General features: G+C 41.6%; 1 protein-coding gene across 1 annotated transcript in view; it reads left to right on the top strand.

Annotated features, from left to right (window-relative positions):
• The window catches only part of KSR2 (kinase suppressor of ras 2), a 506,187-nt gene that overhangs the window by 419,897 nt on the left and 73,015 nt on the right, over positions 1 to 13,275 (top strand). The window contains exon 10 of the mRNA XM_063712264.1: positions 488 to 626. Coding sequence (XP_063568334.1) covers positions 488 to 626 — 139 coding nt within the window. The remainder of the gene's footprint in view (positions 1 to 487; positions 627 to 13,275) is intronic.

The raw sequence follows: 13,275 nt of genomic DNA, 5'->3' as shown, positions 1-13,275 counted from the left end.
CTACTATGTGCCTAGCTTCCTGGAACAGCTGTCTTTCTTTCAGGGATCCAAGGTTGTTTAGGACAAAGTATTTCAATGTGTGGCAGGCTGCTTAGGCCTGAGAAATCCCAAAAGGAATGAAAGATGATCCTAACACAGAGGTTAGAAAGTTAGGGACAGGTCACCGTGATGAACTTGTCCACTCATCACAGGCCCTGAAAAATCAGGAACCTCATGTATTTAAAATGAGTTTTGAGTCTGCCAATATGAAACAATTATGGTATTTTAAAAAAACCTGATAGCTTTAGTTTTATTATTATCATCTTAATTGTCAAAAGTCATATATGGACAATAGAAATATGTTGCAAACCTGATCCCACCACAGAATGATTATCACTTTTAGTGAATTGTCCTCCAGTCTGGAGGGTGGGCCTAAGAGGTGGGATCTGAGCTGTGCTCTCCTGGCATAACCAAAGACAAAGTGATACTTAAACTCCCAAATCAATGTTTTTACCCCTACGGATCCAGCAAGGTTAGTCCGGACAGAGTCCGTTCCATGTGACATCAACAACCCTCTACGGAAGCCACCTCGGTATTCAGACCTGCACATCAGTCAGACGCTCCCCAAAACCAACAAAATCAACAAGGTAAGGCTGGGCTTCCACTGGGTCTCGGCATGTGGGGCTGGCACTGCTGGGTGAGGGGTAGGAGGGAGGAAGGGTTGATCTGGGAGTATGGCGCTCCCTCCTAGCCCATCTCGGCTCCCCTAATTCTGTGATGTTTGTGTTGAGTAAAGCTTGAGGGACATCCAGAGATCGGTGGAAAGATTTGTGTGCCAGAAATCTTATTCAGAAAGAGGGCATGTCGGAATGAGAATGGATGAGAGTGTCCAGGAAGGCACAACGGATGGGAGGAGAGGCTTAAAAGGAGTTTCCTTAGTGGTCCAGACCTCACTTGCTTTGCTCTTTGAGAGGTTTTGCCATCTGTATTAGTCTGTTTCATGCTGATGATAAAGACATACCTGAGATTGAGTAATTTATAAAGAAAAAGAGGTTTAATGGACTCACAGTTCTATGTGACTAGGGCGGCCTCACAATCATGGCAGAAGGCGAAAGGCACATCTTATATGGTGGCAGACGAGAGAGCTTATGCAGGGAAACTCCCCTTTATAAAACCATCATATCTTGTGAGGCTTATTCCCCATCACGAGAATGGCACAGGAAAGACCAGCCCCCATGATTCAATTACCTCCCACGGGGCCCCTCCTATGACATGTGGGAATTATGGGAGCTACAATTCAAGATGAGATTTGGATGGAGACCCAGCCAAACCATAACACCATCTTCCAGGACCAACTTTGCAGATGGTTCTGGGCTTTCTGACACATCTGTCAGATCAGACCTCCAAAGAATAGGGGTCTATTTCTGAGCTTCTGGTATAGGCTGGATGGGTGGGTTTTCTTTGGGGGCCCTGAGCTCTGAGCAACAGGCAATTTGGTTGGCTTCTACCCTCAGACAGGTGGTCAGCAGCGGGCCCCTCTGTGCATCTTTCTTTCAATTGTGGCCTAGAAATTTCTGGCCTGATTTCCACATCCTTTATTTGGTCTGCTGATGGGGCTGTACCAAATCTATCCTGGGGGTATGCCCAGCCTCACAGTAGGAGGCAAAGGTTGCACACACCAGCAGGTGATTTCCCAAGCATCTCAAAGCTTGCGTGCATTATGTCGAAGGTAGATGTCTTAGTCCATTTGCATTGCTATAAAGGAATATCTGAGGCTGGGTAATTTATAAAGAAAAATGTTTATTTGGCTCTCAGTTCTGCAGGCTGTGCAAGAAGCCTGACACCAGCATCTGCTTCTGGGGAGGCCACAGGCTGCTTCCACTCATGTTGGAAAGTGAAGGGAAGCAGGCATCACATGGCGAAAGGAAGGAAGGAAACACGCATGAGAGAGAGAGAGAGAGAGAGAGAGGAGAGGGGAGGGGAGGGGAGGGGAGGGGAGAGGAGAGGAGGGGAAGGAAGAGAGGTGCCAGGCTCTTTTAAACAACCAGCTCTAGCAGGAATTAATAGAGGGATAACTCACTCATTACTGCAAAAAAAGGGACCAAACTCTTCATGAGGGATCCACCCCTGTGACCCAAGTACCGCCCACTAGGCCCCACCTCCAACATTGGGTTCAAATTTCAACATGAGATTTGGAGGAGACAAATATCCAAACTATATCAGTGGAAAAAGCGCATCAGCCCAAGGATCGGGAGGGCACTGACCTGTGTTCAGGTCCTAGAGGAACATCATAATAGCTGAGTCACTATTCAATGGCAACACACAGAGAGAGGATTGCCCCCTTCCCAATCCATTTCCCACACAGCAGCCAGAGTGATACTTAATGAATGTAATTTGAATTATGTCATGCCCTGCTTAAAAACCATCCAATAGCTTTCGATTGCATCTAGAAAACAAATCAGACTCTACTGCAGCCTGAAAGGCCATGCATAATTTGGTCCCTCCTCTGTCTCTGACCTCTCCTGCCATGTCTTCCCACAAAGCTCATGTGTCCCTTTGCTCTTAAGCTATCTCACCCGCCATTTTTATCTCGAAGCCATTTACCATCTGGCTCCTTGTGGCATAATTTCAATAGCTGAGTGAAGTTGGCTTCTGGAATCAGGCAAACCTGGCAGCCAGCCAGGGCTTCCTCTGCTTATTAGCTGTGAGACTGAGCAAGTAACTTAATCTCTCTGAGCCTCAGTTTTCCTGTATGTAAAATGGGGCTGTTCCAGTTATCTACTGCAGCACAACAAACCACCCAAACTTAGTGGCATATGACAATCATCCTTTTATTATACTCACAGAATCTGTAGGTCAGGAATTAGGACAGAGAGCAGAGGGAATGGTTTGTCTCTGCTCCATAATGGGAATCAACTGGGAAGACTCACACAGGTAAGGGCTGGAGTCATCTAAAACAGGGATTGACAAACTATGGCCCACAGGCCAAATCCAGCCCACAACCTACTTTTGTAAATAAAATTTTATTGGAACACAGCCATACCCATATTTCTGTGGCTGCTTTTGTGCTATAATGTCAGAGTTGAGTAGTCATGACAGAGACTGCATGGCCTGCAAAGTCTAAAATATTTACTGTCAGATTCTTTACAGAAAAGGTTTTCTCACCCCTGATTTAGAGGATCTTTCACTCCATGTCTGGTGCCTGGGCTGGGTTGAGTCAAAGCCTGGGTTCAGCAGAGATGTCAACTAGAGCACCTGTATATGGACTTGCTGTAATGATTGGGTGTCCTCACAATATGGCTGCCTCAGGGTAGTCGGGCTTCTTACATGGCAGCTCATGGCTCAAAGAGCAACTGAATTAGCAAACAGGTGGAACTTTGACAGTGTCACTTCTGCTGCACTTTACTGATGGAAGCAGTCACAAGCCTGCTCAGATTCAAAGGGAAGAAACACAGACCTCAACTCTTAGTGGGAAGAGTCCACGGATTTGTAGTCATGTTTTAAAGAGCCCGTGGCAGCCAATAAGAACACCAACCTCAGATAGTTGTTATGAGGATGGAATTCAATAATCAACATTTAAATGCACTCAGTGTACTTCCTGGCCCATAGCTAATATCCAGGAGATTCTAGCTATTATTATCAGCTTAAATTTGGGGGCCTCTGATCAAAACATCAGGCCATGTCCACTTTTCCTTTGTTATTTGCAAAAGATATAGGTCTCTAGGAGAGGGGATCTCCACTGCTGGGAGGGCTGAGCAAATTCAAATGGCGAGGCTTCTGGGAAGTATAATAATTGTGCATCCCTTAGAACCCATTCTTTGCTTTGTGACATTTTGAGGGACGAGGAGCTCAGAACCACCTTGAGACCTTTCTCTCTGGCTTTACAGGCACAATGAGCCTCTTGGTGTCAGATGAAACTGAAACATAGGTCAGACAGATCAGTGACTGTGACATTGTTCTGCTTGTCTGCCAGCAGGAGAATTTGATAAGGGAAATAAATTAACCTCTATTAAGAAAGCAGCTTCGACATGAAGGTGGACAAGATCTATCATAGGACTGGGTTATTTTTTCCCCTTTCCCTTCTCACTGGCTTCACACAGATTCTTCTTGTCAGGCAATGATGTGGTTAGTGCAATAAATTTCTGAGCCAATTTGGTCTGAAGATTTTTTTTTCACTGCTCTTTGTCTTGTCTCCTGTCTAGTTCAGTCAATCCAGGTTCACAAAGGCCCTGCTTTTTCACCTAGCACAGTGGTTAGAGTGTAGATTTTGGAATCAGGAAGTCTGAGCTTGCAACTCAGCTCTTTAACTTGCTGTATGACTGTGGGCCAGTTATCTCAAGATCTGTCTGCCTTTGTTTTCCTTTATGTAAAATAGACATAATAGGAGGTATCATTGGGGTTGCAGACAGGATTAGATGTATGATATGTATAAAGGATTTTAGTCAAATTCTGAATACTCAGGGCATGGAAGTAGCTTGATGATGAAGAAGACAGAGAAAGAGGAGAAGGAAGAGGTAGGAGGAATAGGAAGAAGGAAGGAGGAGGAAAGGAAGGAGGAAGAGGAAGAGAAGGAGAAAGACGGAGGAAGAAGAGGAAGACAGAGTGGGGTGGATGAGGAGAATGGAGGAGGGGGAGGGAGGAGAAGCAGCAACAGTAGCATCTGCCAATTCCTTATGGGACCAAGCTACAACCCTTGTACTTCCACATCAAGCCATCAAAAATACCATCTGCAGTAGTGGCAGAGGCTGAATCTCTGCCTGCTGTATTCAAGCTGTTTGAAGTGGCTGCATGCTGGTTTGCTTTTGTTGGTTGGTTGCAAGGTACAGAGACCCGCCTAGGCTGGCTCAGCAAAATGAGTTGTCTTTTGTAAAGGATGGACATGGGGGCAATTCAGAGAAAGGGAAATCATCATTTAGGAGCTGGGCCTCATGAAACTAGATGCAGAGGATGGTCTTTAGCTCAATCCAGCTCCTTGGACCCAAAGCAAGCCCATGGGCCATTGTTCTGGTCTTCCATCATGACCCTGACTTAGCTACTCTTTGTGGGTCTGCTCTGATGTGTTGTTACTGTTGGCTGGTTTCCTCATCTTCTACTTTTGTCTTTCTTTCCTCTATCATTGCTTCTGCCTCCATATAGTTCCTACTCCTTATGGCCTTTGGCTTCTTTGTTTTCTGGCCTGTTGTGGCTCCCCTGTTCTCTTTGAACCTCATCTTATCTCAGCCTTTGCTCCTAATGCTCACTGCTCTTCTTCCTAATGGCCTATCTCATCATTCCATCCCATATTATAGGTCACTGGTCAGCTGCCATTATGCTCTGGCCTATGATCCTGTGTTGGGAGTGGGCTATGGAGGTCGCAAGACAAGTGTGTCTGTTTAGGACAGTCCATTGGACAAAGGCTGTTGGGTTGGAGGGTGAGGACAGTTTCCTTAGAAAGTGTCCATGGGAGAACAGTGTGACCATCACCACCATGTCCAAATCAGTGCTCAGCTGGCTGAAGTGGAAACCTGGGTGATGAACGTGTTTCTATTTGAGTTTCAGAGTCAGATGTGAATTTCTTATTACTTGGCACAACCTTGTGTTTCTGCTTCTGAGCCACGACTTGGGACCTGGGCCACTAATGCTCTGTGTGACTCCAGGAGGCCATTCCTCCCACCTTACAGTCTCAGCATCGCCTCCTACAGAATGAAGTAGTTGGACTGGATGGTCTCTGATGGATGTTTCCAGCTCTCATCTATGTTCAGAAAGAGGAATTATGCCATTAGCCTCTCCCTGCATGATCTGGTAGAGTTTAGTAAGTTTCCTTCTGATGGAACACAACCGCCAGCTGCTGGTCCCATTCAGACACAGATGTGGGTTTAAACTGCAGAAGAGATTTTCCCTCCTGTTGTAACAATTCTGCCAGGAGAAGTGAGTACCATATATATTAATGAGTCTGTCCTCAAAGGGGTAGAGATAAGTCCTTCCACCATAAAGACAATTTTGTCTCCCTCTCTCCCTCTTTCCCTCTATCCTTTCTTCCTTTCAGTTGCTTAGTTCATTCATTCATTCATATAACATCGATTAGTTACCTCCTATGTTTTTGTTTCTGTGCTTAGTTTTGCAGATTCCAAGATGAATAAGTAACAGTCTAGTGGGAGGAAATAGATCTTCGTCCTCTATTCCTCTCTCCTGTTCTTCCATACAACCATTCCTCTTTTCATTTCTTCCTTTCTTTTTTCTTTCATTCAGCACGCATTTATTGAGGGGCCACCATGTGACTGTGTGACTGGCTCATTGCTAAGTGCTGATGCATATAACATACTCCCTGTCCTCAGGGAGCGCCTAGTCTAGAGGATGAGACAGATAAGCTGACAAATGTACATGTAGAAGCACAAGCCTATATGGTTTTTTTTTTAAAGTTAGACAATGACCATCTTTTTGCAGAGCATCTATGGAAACTTCTTGAAATTTTCCAGCAAGTTCAAAGAGCAAGGCTTGGGAGGGTGGATAGATGCCTGACTTTCTTTTCCTCATGTAATATAATTGGCCCCCAACTTCCTTGAAAAACCTCACCTGCCCCCTGGGCCAAGTGGGAGCTTCTCTCTATATCATAGTCATAAATGATAAATCTTCACTCCACAAGTCACTGACATATTATTCCTTACACTAATATGTCCATTGTTATGGAAATGCAATTATCATTAGATAAATTGAGATAGAGTGAGAAGGCTTCCTGATGCCTTTCTACTAATGTTGGATCAGAGTTACCTTCAAGGTGGTCTTGCCTGGCAGGTGGTTAGAATGAACTAGAGCATAGCCTTGCCTAAAATAGTAAGAGTAAGACTATGTCCAAGTGGTCAGATGTCCCCTGCCTTCTACTGGGACTCGCATTTATTTCTCCCACATGGGGTCAGAGATCAAATTGGGGAGATCTGTTATTCCAAGGAAAATTCTATAGCTTGGGAATGTTAATTGTCCATGGGGCCAGTATCCATTTCTTTGTCTACACAATCATAGTTGAGTCTCCCTTTCTCCGAGACTCTCTGGAGAGAGCCTAGTTTCTCCCTCCATAGATAGCACCTAACTTGCAGGTTTGCTGTCAAGATTAAATGAACTAACAATACTAGTTACTCTGCTTCCAGGAAGATGGAGTAATTGTACTTTTCCGTATTCCTCCCAGTAAGTACAGTTGACCCTTGAAAAATGTGGGGGTGAGAAATGCCAACCCTACCCCCACAGTTGAAACTCCACATATAACTGTTGATGCCCCCAAAAACTTAACTGCTAATAGCCCACTGTTGATCAGAAGCCTTACCAATAACACAGAGTTTATTGACATGTATTTTGTATGTTCTATGTCTTATATGCTATATTCTTACAATAAAGTAAGCTAAAGAAAAGAAAATGTTATTAAGAAAATTATAAGGAAGAAATATATATTTACTATTCATTATGTGGACACAAATAATCATAAAGGTCTTCATCCTTGTCGTTTTCATGTTGAGTAGGCTGAGGAAAAGGAGGAAGAGGAGGGGTTGGTCTTACTGCCTCAGAAGTGGCAGAGGTGGAAGAAAATTCACATATAAGTGGACCATTGCAATGCAAACCTGTGTTGTTCAAGGGTCAAATGTACAGCTAAAAACAATGGACATTGTGTATAAAATAAACATAAGACCACTCTGAAAGAGGGCAAGAAGGAGGCAGACCAGCTAGGAACCCAAGCAATGACACAGTGGCGAGTTCCCTGAGACTTCTTTTTTTTTTTTTTAAAGATGGAGTCTCACTCTGTCGCCCAGGCTGGAATGCAGTGGTGCAATCTCAGCTTACTGCAACCTCTGCTTGCCGGGTTCAAGCGATTCTCCTGCCTCAGCCTCCCAGGTAGCTGGGACTACAGGCACCTGCCACCATGCCTGGCTAATTTTTAAAATATTTTTATTAGAGATGGGGTTTCACTATGTTGGCCAGGCTGGTCTCAAACTCCTGACCTTGTGATCCACCTGCCACGGCCTCCCAAAGTGCTGGGATTACAGGCATGAGCCACCACACCTGGCCGCCTGAGACTTCTTTTAGCTTCATGTATCCCAGACTTAGAACTGAAGAAGCTGGCAACCTGGATGTGTCAATGAGTGAAAACAAAAAAAGCCCCAATAAAAGCCTGCCCCATCTAGTTAAAGGCCCAGGAAAGGGACAGCTTAGCAAGAAAACTTTTACCCAATAACCATCCTACCCCAGCCAAACACCACAGAAAAATCTGTTGCCCTACCTACCCATAACAGCAAAGATCAAGTAGGGAGTCTAGACTCCCATCCTTGTCAAGCTGAACCCTGGCATCCCAATCCTCCTGCCAGGCTGGTGTTAGAGAAGGCTGAGTAGGGACTGTCATCCCCTACTGGTGGGAAAGAACACCCCCCCTCACCCAGCAATAATGCAGCACTCCCTCCCACACCTGCTGAGGTAGGATTCGAGGAGACCTAGTGGAGAGTCAGAGCTTTTACCACCACCATCATTAACAAGTCTGCTCCCTGCTTTTTGGCATTCTTACCCCTCCCAGCAAGAGTGGTATCAGCAAAGGTCTATGGGGGAGCTGGATTTCAACCTCTGCCCAGCAATAATGAGGAACTCCTCCCCTCTTCAGGGACTAACAGAAGCTGAATGGAGAACTTAGATTTCTACCCATCCCTGGCAATAGCAAGGCAGTACCTCCCCTTTCTCTGCTAGAGCAATGTCACAGAAATCCAGCAAAAACAAGAGGTTTAAATAAGATCCAGAGTCTCACAACATAATACTCACGTGTTCAGGCTTCAGTTGAAAATTACTTGTCATAGCAAGAAGCAGAAAGATCTCAAGCTGAATAGAAAAAGAAAGACAATCAATAGAAGCCAATGCTGAGATGACTGGGATTTTAGAATTATCTGATGACACTTTTAAAGCATTCATTATAAAAATACTTCAATAAGCAATTATGAACATTCTTGAGACTAATGAAAACATAAGAAGTCCCTGAAAAGAAACAGAAAGTGTCAGCAAAGAATCGGAAGATAAAAAGAAGAAGCATTTAGAAAATTTAGAACATACAATTAGAAAATACAATAACCAGATAAAAAATTCAATGGATGGATTCAATAACAAGATGGATGGGGCAGAGGAAAGAATTTGTGAACTTGAAGATAGAGTGATAGAAATTACACAGTCTGGATAACAGAGAGAAAATGGCCTGAGCAGAGTATCAAGGACCCTTGCGGATTATAATAAAAAATCTAACATTGGTGTCATTGGTGTCCTGGAAAGAGAGAAGAGGAGAAAGAGGACAGAGCTGAAAATGTTCTTAAAGAAATAATGGTTGAAAACTTCCCAAACTGGGCAAAAGACATAAACCTACAGATTAAAGAATCTCAGAAAACACCAAAGAAGATCAACCCAAAGAAATCCATGCTAAGATATGTCATGTCAAACTTCTGAAAACTGAAGACAGACAAAAGCATCTTGAAAGCAACAACAGAGAAACAATACTTTACCTATTGGAGAAACCATTCAAATGACAAATTTCTCTTCAGAAACCACGGAGGCCAGAAGAAAATGGCACAGCATTTTTTCAAGTGCTGAAAGAAAAGTTTTCAATTCAGAATTCTATGCATAGTGAAAATATTCTTCAAAAATGAAAGAGAAATCAAGACATTGTCAGATGAAGGAAAACTAAGACTATTTGTCGTAAGTATAGTTACCCTGAAAGAATAACTTAAAAGTGTTTTCTAAACAGAAAAGGAGTAATAAAGAATCTTGGAAAATCAAGAAACAATAAAAAGTGTACAAATACTATTAGATACAATAGTACCTATACCTTCTCCTCTTAAATTTTCAAATTATGCTTGATAGTTGAAGCAAAAGTTATAACACTTTCTGATGTGGTTCTATATATATGTACAGGAAATATTTAAGACAATTATTAAAGGGGGAGGGTAAGGACATAAAGGAACACTTCACTCAAACTGGTAAAATGTCAATACCAGTAGACTGCAATAAGTTATGCATATATAATATAATACCTACAGCAGCCATTTAAAAAGCTATACAAAGAGATACACTCAAAAATTAGCTATGTCAAGATGAAACTCTAAAAAATGTTTAACTAACTCACAGGAAGGCAGGAAAAATAAAACAGAAATTAAAAATAAAATTGACAAACCTGTAGCAAGACCAACAAAGATAAAACTCTGATTACCATTGTCAGGAATGAGATGGGACATCACCACAGACCCTGCAGTCATCAAATGGATAAAAAGAAAATATGCAAACAATGCTACACATATACATTTTGTAGCTTAAATGAAATAAACCAGTTTCTTGAAAATCACAAACTTCCACAACTCACCCAATATGAAATGTATAATTTGCATAGCCCTGTAAACATTAAGGAAACTGAATTTGTAATTTTAAAACTATCTTACTCCAAAAAAAGAAATCTCCAGATGGTGTCACCGGAGAATACTACCAAATGTCTAAAGAAGAATTAACACCAACTGTACACAATCTCTTCCAAAAAATAGAAGAGTATACTTTCCAATTCATGATATATACTGATATTACCCTGATTCTAAAGCCAGGGTACAAAAAGGGAAAACTACAGACTAATATCCTTCATTAATATAGTTGTGAAAATTCTTAACAAAATACTTAGAAAATAGAGTTCAGCAATATATACAAGTGGAGTTTATTCCAGGGATATAAGACTGGTTCAATATCTGAAAAAGCAATTAACATAATTCACCATATTAACAAGCTAAGAATAAAAAATAACATGGTTATATCAATTGATACAAAAAATTGTTTGACAAAATTCAACAACCATTCATGATAAAAGAAATCAGAAAAGTAAAAATGAGGAAATTCCTCAACTTGGTAAAAGCACCTAAAATAATACTACAGCTAACATTATACTTAGTGATGAAAAACTGAATGTTTTCCTCTATAACTGGGAACAAGCTAGGACATCCACTCTCAGCATTGTTATCAACACAGTGCTGGAAGTTCTGGCCAATGCAGTAAGGCAAGAAAAGGAAAAAAGACATGCAGTTTGGAAAGGGAGAAATAAAAATGTCCTTATTTGCAAATGACATCATCTATGCAGAGAATCCCAAAGAAAATACAAAAATCCCAAAGAATATATTTCTTAAAAAGTTCTTAGAACTAATTAGTGAATTCAGCAAGGTCACAGAATACACAATCAATACAAATTAGTTATATTTCTTCTTTTTTTTTTTTTGAGACAGAGTCTCGCTCTGTCACCCAGGCTGAAGTGCAGTGGTATGATCTTGGCTCACTGCAACCTCTGTCTCCCAGGTTCAAGTGATTCTTCTGCCTCAGCCTCCCAAGTAGCTGGGACTACAGGTGTGTGCCACCGCACCTGGCTAATTTTTGTATTTTTTAGTAGAGATGGGGTTTCACTATATTGGCCAGGCTGGTCTTGAACTCCTGACCTTGTGATCTGCCCATCTCGGCCTCCCAAAGTGCTAGGATTACAGGCGCAAGCCACCATGCCTGGCCCAAATCAGTTATATTTCTATATACTAGCAATTAACATATGGAAACCTAAATTAGAAACATGCCATCTACAATTGCTGAACAAAATGGAAATACTTTGGTGTATATCTGATAAAACATGTATAGGGCTTGTACGCCAAAAACTACAAAATGATGGTGAAAGGAAACAAAGATCAAAAGAAATGGAGACAGATACCACTGTGGGTCAGACTGTATTCCCCACAAAGGTATGCTAAAGTCCTAACCTCCGGGACCTGTGAATGTGATCTTTGGAAATAGGAACTTTGCAGATATAATCAAGTTTAGATGAGGGTATACTGGAAGGGTGGTCCCTTAATCCGATATGACTTTCGGCCTTATAAGAAGAGGAGAAGAGAAACAGAGACACACAGGGAGAGCACCATGTGACAACAAAGGCAGAGATTAGAGTGACGCAACTGCAATCCAAGTAATGACAAGGATTGCTGGCTACCACCAGAAGGTAGGAAGAGGCAAAGAAGGATTCTACCTAAAGTCTCAGAGGGATCCTGAGACACGGCCTTGCCAATACTTTGACTTGGGACTTTTGCCCTCCAAAATTGTGAGAGAATAAATTTCTGTTGTTTTAACCCACTCAGTTTATGGTACTTTGTTACAACAGCCCTAGGAAACTGATACCCATACCATGTTCATGGATTGGAAGATTCAACATAGTTAAGAAGTCAGTTCTCCTCAAAATTCATATATAGGTTTAACACAATTTATAACAAGATCCCAGAAAGATTATTTTTATAAATAAAGACATGATTATTCTAAAAGTTTGTGAAAAGACAAAGGAACTAGAATATCTACAATAGCTTTATTCTTTTGAAAAATAAAGTGAGAGGAATCAGTCTACCTGATCTCAAGACTTCTTATATAGATACAGTCATCAAGACCAAAATGGATATACCGATGGCAAGTAAGCACATGAAAAGATGTTCAATATCTTAGCCATTAGGAAATGCAAATTAAAGCACAATGAGATATCACTACACTCCAATTAGAAAGGCTAAAATAACAAATAGTGACAACACCAAACACTGGCTAAGATGCAGAGAAAAATGAGTCATTCCTACATTGCTGGTGTAAAATGGTGCAGCTACTCTAGAGAACAGTTTTTGCATTTTCTTTTAAAACTAAACATGTTATTACTATATTATCCAGAAACTACACTTCTGAGCATTTATTCCAGAGAAATAAAAACATATGTTCACATAAATCCTGTTAATAAATGTTTATAGCAGCTTTATCCACAATAGCAAAAAATAGGAAACAACTTAGATGTCCTTCCATGGGCAAATGGTTAAACAAACTCTAGTACATCCATATCATAGAGTACTACTCAGCAATCAGTCAAAAGGAAGAAACTCAGCAATCAAAAGGAAGAAACTATCGATACATGCAACAACTTGGATGAATCTACGGAGAATTGTTCTGAGTGAAAAAAGGCAATCTGAAAAGGTTACATACTGTATGATTCCACTTATAAAACAGTGAAATGATAAAATTATAGAAACAGAGAATAGAGCTGGGCACCAGGGTATGCAACTCTAATCCCAGCTACTTGGGATTGAGGTTGAGGCAATGGGATTGCTTGAGTCCAGGAGTTTGAGACCAGCCTGGGTAATGTAGCAAGACTCTATCTCAAAAAAACCCACATACAGCTAGTGTTTATTATACTGGACAGATATGGAGAATAGATTAGAGGTGCCAGGGGTTAAATATGGAGGGAGGATGGTGAGGAGAGGGTAGGAAATG

This window comes from Pongo abelii, chromosome 10 (genome assembly GCF_028885655.2).
Source record: "Pongo abelii isolate AG06213 chromosome 10, NHGRI_mPonAbe1-v2.0_pri, whole genome shotgun sequence".
NCBI lineage: Eukaryota > Metazoa > Chordata > Mammalia > Primates > Hominidae > Pongo > Pongo abelii.
This window is presented reverse-complemented; position numbering and strand designations above follow the sequence as displayed.